This window comes from Strongylocentrotus purpuratus, unplaced genomic scaffold (genome assembly GCF_000002235.5).
Source record: "Strongylocentrotus purpuratus isolate Spur 01 unplaced genomic scaffold, Spur_5.0 spur5_scaffold_1, whole genome shotgun sequence".
Lineage (NCBI taxonomy): Eukaryota > Metazoa > Echinodermata > Echinoidea > Camarodonta > Strongylocentrotidae > Strongylocentrotus > Strongylocentrotus purpuratus.
Window position 1 is genome coordinate 29,001,647 of NW_022145594.1, and position 10,645 is coordinate 29,012,291.

The following is a 10,645-nucleotide window of genomic DNA, read 5'->3' on the forward strand; positions in this document are numbered from 1 at the left end:
ATTGTGCAGGATATTTTGTTTCACTTCATGTGCTGCCCTCTATCAGCAGATAAGAGGGACAGGAATGGGGAAACCCCCTAACATTTGGCGTGCGTTTCAGGGGGGGGGGGGGTGATACGAAACAAATCGTATAGGCCTAAGCTTTGAACAGCAGTCTATCATGGTCGTACGCTAGGGGGTGTAAAATAAATCAAATAAACTTTGAACTTCAGTATATCACTATTATTGACAGGTAGAAAGAAATATGAATCGACCAGCCTTTGAATAATTATTTCAGATTCTATTCTGGTGGGGGCGGATTGGCACAAAGTAAAAACATATATTGAGTTCAACAAAGAAATGTGCATGCCCATACTATTTTAGACCCCCGAAAGTGAGTCCTACGTTTACATTTCTTCCCCTTTTTCTTAGCATGGCAGGGAATTTTGGATTTAAATAGCACCAACAAATGCATAGGAATTAAAAAAAATGTTTTTGATGTTGATGACGCTGCTGCCTATATGCTAATCGTGCTGCTAGCAAATGGCAAAGATTTTCCAGAAAATCCTGCATGATTAGCTAAAGTTATTTATGTCTATTACGTAATCAAATAATTATTTAATTGATTAACATTTCCTTCCTACATCGCCCGTTTCGCCCCCCCCCCCCTCTCTCTCTCTCTCTCTCTCTCTCTCTCTCTCTCTCTCGAGCGTGCTATCTCTCTCTCTCTCTCTCTCTCTCTCTCTCTCTCGATCGCGCTATCTCTCTCTCTCTCTCTCTCTCTCTCTCTCTCTCTCTCTCTCTCTCTTTCTAGTCTCCTTTTTTATTGTATTTGATAGCCTATCCATTGTCATTGTCAAAAACAATGATTTGTGAAGAATTTCGTGAGAGGGAAATAAAATGTGAAGTTTCATCAATCACCTTCTTTCAATCGATCAGTATCACTCCGTAAATGTAAAATACTAAATCAATTAAGGATTAAGCGATGTAAACTACATACAGATTTATCCATTTCTTTTACACCTTTTATTGCAAATTTTAAAATGAATATATAACACGCATGCTGTTATATCATACTGAAGTTCACACTTATTATTTGGGAAAATGATCTTAAAATTGAAGTATGCATGTATTCATTTCCTTCTTTAGTGACTAACACTTTACATAGACGACGAAAAATTAGTTTCAATTACTGTTCCTTTGATTACATTTTTTCTTAATGAAGATTCATTATTCCTAATATTCATAATTCCAAAATAATCGTTATTCCAGATGATCTTAATTGCGTAAATGAATGACGGTTCATAACTCCGAAAATGAAAAAGAATCTTCAGAAAACCTTATGAACCCCTTTTTTCATTCATGGAATTATTAAACTTCATTTGTGGTTATTCGGATAGACGAAGCATCAGGACAATAAACATTTGAAATAATGCAAGAAATGTTTGGGATTTCGAATCCTATTTCATGTCCATAATTATGATCCCCCCTGGTATGGGAAGTTTTTTTTATTTCGGAACAATAAAAAAACGGGTGCAGTTTTGTCTTGGTAGTACAAATACAACTTATTAAAAAAAGTTTAGCCAATCAAAAAACTTATCTTCTTTTTTTTTTGTTCATGCTAAGACGATATTAGAAAGCACAGAATAAAGAAAGAGGAATGTTAACAGTAAATACGAAAAAATAACTTTCTTTTCTTGGCATCACCTCGTTATTCTTTTGTTTTCCATTATCTTCTTAACAATTTTATTATGTATACGCATTATGCATTTTAACAATGGGATGGACCCACGTAGTAAGGCCATGGCCCTGTAGTCATTTCGAAAAATGTCAAATTGTAGACAAAATTGTTCCATCATCTTTCGAACAGTGACAAGTTTACCCTTAATTCTTTTTTATAATCTATTTGTATTCCAGTGACAAGAATTTAAAAAAAGACTATTATTGGATACAAAATGCATCACGAGAAATGTCATTGTTATACATAATTGTAGTTAGTATTGTATTGGTTTATTGAGATAAAAATCATCGGACATGCAGCTAAAAGCTGAAATTGTTCAATTTACAGACTAAAAAGTACATGGCATAACATTGCATTGATAACACATTAAAATATATAGAACACTTCACAAATATTGTGTATATTTAAATACGACTTACAAGTTCCAATGACGATATAAAATTGTCATTCGATTTACACGATATAGAAATTTGATAATTAACAATTTGCAGCTGCACATTTCATTTATTTCCACAATAACAGCAAACTAAATTTACAAAGCTTTTCGTTTTTCAAAGTCATTCCAATAAAAAATATATACAAACGAGAAATATACATGATATGGTTCGTGCAATGCAGTAAAAGTATACAATTGAGACTAAGAAGATAATTGTTTGCTGTATTGCGGAGGAAACCTGTGAAAGCATAGCTTGTAATGTAGGTTCCTTAACATAGTATCATAAGGTAGAAAATGCAAGGAAAAGAAAAGATGAGGAAAATGGGACGATATAAAACAAGACAATACTGGTGGGAGGGGCCTGGGGCTCTAGTCTCGGATACAGAGCGAAATAAATAAAGGGCCCGGTTTAGTTACGTAATACCTATCCCTCTTTATATATCAACACCTACCAAGCATGGTAAATAGTATAAGGGTAATAGATCACGAAGATCAGTAGTAGATGCATGAAAACATCACAAAATATGTAAGCATATACAGCATTGTCGTACAAAAATGTCGCTGCGCATGATTTTTTTTTTAGCAAGCTTAAAATGATAGCAGTTTCTTGCTTGCAATTCCGTAAAGGAACCACCACTTTATTCCCCTGGGCAGACATCTCCTCTTGTACACCTTGTAGTACTTCTTGGAGTTGTAGGCGATGTAGGAGTGGTTGGTGTTGTTGGTGTCGTAGGTGTTGTAGGAGTGGTAGGTGTTGTTGGTGTCGTAGGTGTTGTAGGAGTGGTAGGTGTTGTTGGTGTCGTAGGTGTTGTAGGAGTGGTAGGTGTTGTTGGTGTCGTAGGTGTTGTAGGAGTGGTAGGTGTTGTTGGTGTCGTAGGTGTTGTAGGAGTGGTAGGTGTTGTGGGCGTCGTAGGTGTTGTAGGAGTGGTAGGTGTTGTTGGTGTCGTAGGAGTGGTAGGTGTGGTAGGAGTGGTAGGTGTTGTAGGAGTGGTAGATGTAGTAGGAGTGGTGGGAGTCGTAGGTGTTGTGGGCGTCATCGGAGTGGTAGGGTTTGTCGGAGTTGTCGGCGTAGTTGGAGTGGTAGGTGTAGTAGGATTGGTGGGCGTTGTAGGCGTTGTGGGAATGGTAGGGGTGGTGACAATCGTAGGAGTAGTAGCTGTTGTAGAAGTTGTAGGTGAAGTTCGTGTCGTGGGCGTTGTCGGATTCGCGGTAGTAGATGCGAATGTTGTTGTTGGTGGTGGTGTCGTGGATATCGTTGTTGTTACTCTTGTTGATGGAACAACTTGTGTTGTTCTTCTCGTTGTCCTAAGAGTAGTCCCAACCGTTGAGGGTCTAAGGGGCGTAATTGTAGGTAATGTTGCCACTGTTATGGTAGGTGTGGTAGGCGGGGTCGGTCGAGGAGATTTCCCTTTGAAACGCTCTTCAGATGAGTCACTGTTACCACTTCCGCTACCACTACTGCTACTACGGCTGTCGCTCTCGGGTCGTCTCCCTTCAAAACGCTCTTCAGATGATACATTGTTACCACTTTTGCTACCACTACTGCTACTACCGCTGTCGCTCCCGGAGCGTCTCCCGCGATAATTCTTCCCACTGAACTTGGGGCTCCACGGTCTGATTCTGTTTTCTGTAGGAGTACCTGCAACGAGATTCAATACAAGAGAAAGTCTAGAGGTGTTGTGGACTAGTGGATAAGTCACCCGACTGCAGATCACAAGGTACGGGGTTCAAGTCCCGCCGCGGCACTAATGTCCTTTGGCAAGACGTTCATCTACATTTGCCACTCTCCACCCAGGTGTAAATGGTTTATACCTGATATGCTTGAGCGCTAGTTACTTTGGCAGCTCGGCTATAACCAGGGTAATATATATGTGTAAAGCTCCGTGAGCGTCAGAACCTGACGGATACCGGCGCTATATAATAACCATATTATTATTATTTTTAAACATAATGAGTCAAAAAGTGAAGGTTACTGGATAATATACATATATAGGCGCTGTTAACTGTGAGTGTATCTTCTCAATTTATAATTTAATGAATTCACTTTTATTGAGTTATTATTCGGGTGAATACAATGTGTCTTACAATGTTCGCATTTGTATGATTGGAGGATTGTTTTATGTATAATTCAAATTCAAATTCAAAGTTTATTCAACACTATTCATGAAAACATTTAAAACATATATTTACAGAATGGAATGATAAAAAGAACAAGATATCGATATTAAAAAAAATGGCAATTAATGAAAGCATTCGGGATAGGCAGTTGGAACCAATTCAAGTTCACTTGGATTAATAATAATTAATTACAATGGTCTGAAGGTTTTAATTCGACTTGCCAGAAAGAAAAGGAAAAGAAAACTCCATTTTACATTTCTATGAATTCAGATTATTACAGATTGATGCCTGCTTAACGTGGCAAAGATAATTTGTTTGTTTTCATTCCAAACAGAGATGTAAAGAATTTAATTTGTGCTATGTAAATTAACCACGATCGGGGGATTACAACATTACTAAAATAAAAACAATATCAAAAGTAAAAGGCAAATAATAATTAAGAGGTTATGCAGCAAAGGGATTTTTGCAGAATGCAGGAATCGTTGAGAAAAACGCTTATTCATGAATAGAAGGAAATTAAATAAACTCGAAATTTTTCAACAAGCGCGTCCGAATTGTTTAGGCACTCGTGCTCATTAATAAATGGAAGATAATTTCATTTACTTGTATGGGGTATTAATCAATTTTCCACACGACGGCCAATATTTAATAATCAAAAGAATGTTCACGTTTAAGGCCAATGTTTATATTTAGTTACCCCCACAGTGTATCGCCCTCTTTAATAAATCAACATGACGTTATCAATTACGTAGTTCCGGCTCCCAAACAAGTATACTGACAAGCATGATAAATGAGTTTAAGTGATTCTGGATCTGGTAGACTACTATACCATTTTAAGTGAATGTCGTGAGATACATGCAAATGCTACAGAAACTTGCAAACACGGGGGGGGGGGGGGTGGAGACCCGATTGGTAAGATGTTTCTCTCCTCACTAGTACATATTTACCGCGCATTCGTTCCGCATATATCAACTCGTTTATACTCGCAAACAAAATATTGCTTTAGCTTTCGTTCGTTGTCAAGATTTGAGACAATACTGTTACTAACAGAGAAGTATCGGATTAAAAAAAAAATAATGATAGTGCTCATTTCAACCACACAAAGCACTCTAGCTAGTCAGCATTCAAAGAATTCCTTTACGACCGGTACCCATTCCTGGGTGGAGAGTGACAAATGTAGATTCATTTTTATCAAAGGACTGCAGTGTCACGCCGTGGTTCGAACCCCCCCCCCCCCCCCCCCCCCCCCCCCACTCCGAGAACGGACGGACCCCATGCGTGTTGCCAAAATGTCCTTTTCATAACAAAAGAAAAAGGTCGACCCGTATTGACTTTACACACCGGACTTTTGCTGAAAGGGGGGGGGGGGTGCTGAAAAAGGCTCGTATACAAAAGAAAAAGGTCGAGCCGTATTGACTTTACACACCGGACTTTTGCTGAAAAGGGGGGGGGGGTCGGTTGGAACACGCATATGCGTACCCTAAATAACACTGAGTGGCCGGGGGTTCGAACCCTCAACCTTTGCATCCTCAGTCAAGTGCTTAAACCACTCGACCACGACACCCCTTCACGAAGTATCTTTATTGTCCCGAAACAAGACTATTGAAGGACGGCACAAGGAAAAAAAGGTTAAGTCAATAGGACAGCAGGAAAATCATGTATTAAATGAATAATTATACTGCTCAGATGTAATGTGTTGATTCGTCAAGGTTATAACATGAGGCACCTTGGTCGTTTCGATGAATAAGCTCTTGACGCTGATCATTCAATATTTGAGAAAGTTGGCAAATGTGAACATCGTTTGATCTAATTATAAATCATATTCAATTAAAAAGTTGCTTGTTTGTGTTAGCGTAAAAGACATTATAATTATGATAAACATTTGAGAATCAGTGATTTTGATAGCCGTTAACATATACAGCAAACATATATATATATTTTTTTGTAGGCTCATTAAAGCTTAGTCGATTACAAATCTTTCGGTTTATTATTTTACCACTGTCCTTTTCATCATCATAATCAGTCTTGGAGGCGGAGGAGAATATATACGGAGGAGAGGAAGAGGAGGGGGAGGAAAAGAGAAGGAAGAGGAGGAGGAGGAGGAGGAGGCGGAGGAGGAGGAGGATGAGGCGGAGGAGGAGGAGGATGAGGATGAGGAGGAAGAGGAGGAGGGGGAGAAGGAGGAGGAAGAAAAGAGAAGGAAGAGGAGGAGGAGGAGGAGGAGAAGGAGGAGGAGGAGAAGAAGAAGTAGGAGGAGGGGGAGGAGGAGGAGGAGAAGGAGGAGGAGAAGGAGGAGGAGAAGGAGGAGGAGGAGAAGAAGGAGGAGGATGAGGATGAGGAGGAGGAAGAGGAGGAGAAGGAGGAGGAGGAGGAGCAGCAGAAGAAGTAGGAGGAGGGGGAGGAGGAGGAGGAGAAGGAGGAGGAGAAGAAGGAGGAGGATAGCAGAAGAAGTAGGAGGAGGAGGAGGGGGAGGAGGAGGAGGAGCAGCAGCAGAAGAAGTAGGAGGAGGGGAGGAGGAGGAGAAGGAGGAGGAGGAGAAGAAGGAGGAGGATAGCAGAAGAAGTAGGAGGAGGAGGAGGGGGAGGAGGAGGAGGAGGAGGAGGGGAGGGGAGGAGGAGGAGGAGAAGGAGGAGGAGGGGGAGGAGGAGGAGGGGAGGAGGAGGATACGAGGAAGTAAAGGAGAATAGATTGAAACGGTAATAATGAAATAACTTAAAAAGCGAAAGACGAGAATGATGAAGATGAGAGGAGGAGGAGGAAGATGAGAAGAAAGAGGAGAAGGAGGTATTTAAAGAGAAGGGTACAATTAAGGCGGAGGAGGAGAATGCGGAGGAGGGGGGGGGTATATAAGCAGGAAGGAGATTGCGGGTGAGGGGGGAGATAAATAGTATAGGAGGCGATTAAAGAAGGAAAATGAGCAGGCTGTATTAGAATGGGAGGAGGAGTTGGAGGGAAGGCTGAGGAGGAGCTAGGAAAGGAGGAGGAGGAATTACGAGCACTGGTCTGGCCTGTATACGTACCATTTACCATTTCAGTATGGAGCAGAGCTGAGATATTAAGTACGATGATAATCAGAAACCCAAGGTTCATCTGCGGAAAAACAAGAAAATCATTTTGTTATGACGAATTGAGATGATAATCTGAGCCTCCGAGGGCATTACTAAATACCATGAAAAACCATCGTAGCCATATTTTCAATCTGACTGCTTTGCGTGATATTTGGAAATTTGCTTGACAGCTGGTCACTCAAAAATCAAAATCATCACTTCATTCCGACTGATTTTATCAGTCATTTGTCATCGTGTTCCTCTGTATATTGGGCATGAAAGGGGAAAATACAAAAATACAGAAGAAGAAGAAGAAGAAGCGAGAAAGAGAGAGAGAGAAAGAGAGAGAAATAGAAATAGAAAGAGGAAGGGAGAGAGAAAGAGAAAGAGAAAGGGAGAGAGAGAGAGAGAGAGAAAGAAAGGAAGAAAGAAAGAAAAGAAGAGAGATAAAGAAAGAAACAACTAAACCAGCACCCCTTAAAACACATACAAACGAGATTATTTAAAAGCCATAATAGTATAAACCTCCCCTTTCCAGTGAATAACCAAAGCCTACGTGTAGAGATCAAGAGACAAAGGAGAGGAGAGATGAGGGCAGAGAGAGAGAGAGAGAGAGACCAACAGAGAGACTGAGCCAGGCAAGGCAGACAAATAGACTGAACAAGAGAGAGGGAGGGAGATAGATAGAGAGAGAGAGAGAGAGAGAGAGAGAGAGAGCAAGAGTGAGAATGAGAGAGAGAGAGTGTGTCAGACAGCAAGAGAGAGAATTAGAGAGAGAGAGAGAGAGAGAGAGGGAGGGGTGAGAGGGCGAGGGGGTAGCACAAGGGTACATACCTTACACCCCCTATTTTCAACGAGCCTAATCATATTGTGGTTATTGTGGAATTACTGTGGGTATATTAGCGAGAGAAAAAACACCCAAATCCAACAGAGATTATTTGCATGATTAGTGGTAGTTGTCAATAGGTAACCACATAATATATATATAAGTGATAAAAATCAAGTGAAATTTGCACAGCTAATAAGAATCCACATAGGCCTTTGTAAGAAATGAATTGAAATTAAATTACATGTTTTTTTGTCATAAAATTCAAAGTCACTAAAATGCCGATGCATCTTGAATTTTCAACTGCAATATATATATATATTAAATGCATGCAAATAATATGATGTAAAATAGAATTAAGACTTGTATATATATATATATATTGGCGATGAAACACAAGTGCAAGATTGCGGTGACACAATGGATTTGTGTTTGTGTGTTTCCTTGTTTGTTTTGTTTTGTTTCTGAATATCGTATGAAAAACATTTTTAATTCGATGAGCAACATGTTATGAGCTACTTGTAGGCCTACAAATAAACGGAACAAGACATTTGTAAACTTGGAAAGAAAAGAATGAATTGTGTCTTACCTTTTTTAATGTTAATCTAATCCGATCTCTGCAACATCACTGTTCGTATCATTTGTAGTGAATACTGGGAATATAAAACATGGCATCTCTGAATAGTCAAATAATATTCAAGTGCATTCCGAAGATCATTTTGGCGAAGCTTGCTTTTCAACGCGTTATCAATGATCTGCTTACATTGCAATGCTTGCCTTCATGAAACACAGCGGTAATCAATTCGGCCGTTAGATCCGTTGAATAAATCGAAAATAAATATCCGATTATTGTCGAAGAAATGTGAACCAAAAACAGTGATAATATCACTTCAATAAATCATTTTGCTGCACGTCATACGCGTTGACTGTATAGAAAAGTCGCCGAAAATTAAGACGAAGTTATGATAAGCAGTCTATAACAAGAAACGGATGTCGTCACGGAATAAGTTGTCCCAAGATTGATGATCAAGTTGTCTGTGGCGATCACAACGCATTATCACCGAACGCAAAGAGGACTACTGACCAAGAATTGCTACTGCAGTTGCAAATTTTCACTCATGTCAAATTAATATTTCCTCCTCGTTTCCCTCCCTTTTTGCTTGAAAGAGGCTTAAAAAGACAGCAACTCGGTAAGCTATTGTTCAAGGTTGACTTTTTCTGATTTTTTCGGATAATGATGAATTTTTATGATTTAGAGGGAAATTCGAGTTAGACTAGTAAGTTAATCTTTTGGATTATAACGCTTGGCAGGGAACTCGCCACATTTTTAAAGGGAAAATCAACTTTAGATTAGTGCATTTCATACGTTCGAATATAGAATTTTAAATGTTGTATTTTTCATTTCTTTAAGCATTGGTAAAACCTAACTCACATGGTTCATGATCATGATGAACCTTTTGTTTTACAGTTCATTAGTTTAATGACAACTATGGATAAATAAACCCATGAAAGATGCATGAAACAACAAAGGTACTTATGCAAAATTTAATTTCAAATGCGTTCATTAAAATCTTGATTATTGCGATGGCGAGTCAGCGGTATACAAAGTACTCCATTCCTATACTGAAAACTGTAAAAACAATTAAACTGTAGAAAATTTTGACATTTGGGTTGACAATTAAACTCCAGTGGTCACAGCGTTTTTTTTATTCTCAAGTTTCAAAATGTCAGACTCGTTCCAGCGCAATGGCGTTTGAAAGATGGGATATGGCAATTTGAAATTATTTGGCAATTCATTTGGAGGGGGAGAGGGGCTGGAGGCTAGGGAGGCTGCTACAAAGTTTCCTCCCCCGCCCCCTCTTAGCGAAGTTACAGACATCCGGGAAATAGGACATTTGGATGGATAAGACGATGCTTATCTAATACTAAAGGTCATTGAACTTAAGCCCCAATTTCCCCATCATCGAACATATTTCACCCTATCCAGTTTCTGGGTATGAATCGTCATGATGTCTCAAAACAAAACAAAACGAAACGAAACGAAACAAAACAAAGCAAAACTAAACAAAACAAAACAAAACAAAGCAAAACAAAGCAAAACAAAACAACACAAAACGAAACAAAAGAAAACAAAGTGAGAACAAAGATTGGTTACGATGAGCAGTGCTCTGTATATAGATTAAATGAAAAGATAAAGGAATAACAAAAACCCCCCAAAAAAAATTCTTTGTCTTATGGATGTCGACGATGTCATGCCATAGTATCACGCAACAGTCATTGAGTGTACAATGTTGGAAACTCGCCAAATTCAAACACTCATTATTTCATGAAATTTTGAAGACAAGGCATGAGAATAAAATCATTATCAACTCATCAGAATAATCTCGATCAATCGTGAAGAGACACGCTCAGACCTTGGGTTCAGGACATTCAAAGAGAAACTGAATCCAATGCTTTTCACAATTGTTTTTTAAATTAAAAAGTGAGTGAGTTTCTCA

The 10,645-nt window shown here is 39.1% G+C and overlaps 1 protein-coding gene across 1 annotated transcript; it reads right to left on the minus strand.

Moving 5' to 3' along the window:
* Positions 1-2,794: 2,794 nt before the first annotated feature.
* On the minus strand, positions 2,795-9,201 carry LOC105446063 (integumentary mucin A.1-like). The gene is made up of 3 exons (XM_011682372.2): positions 8,737-9,201; positions 7,295-7,364; positions 2,795-3,795 (listed from the first exon to the last, which is right to left on the minus strand). The coding sequence occupies exons 2-3, from the start codon at positions 7,362-7,364 to the stop codon at positions 2,795-2,797; spliced, it is 1,071 nt and encodes a 356-aa protein (XP_011680674.2). The 5' UTR covers positions 8,737-9,201.
* Positions 9,202-10,645: the final 1,444 nt, after the last annotated feature.

Excerpts from the sequence above, each read along its gene's own strand:
- LOC105446063 (XM_011682372.2), bottom strand. The coding sequence starts at position 7,364 with ATGAACCTTGGGTTTCTGATTATCATCGTACTTAATATCTCAGCTCTG. Across the intron at positions 3,796-7,294 it reads CCATACTGAAATGGTAAATG|GTACTCCTACAGAAAACAGA; the intron begins GTACGTATACAG and ends ATCTCGTTGCAG.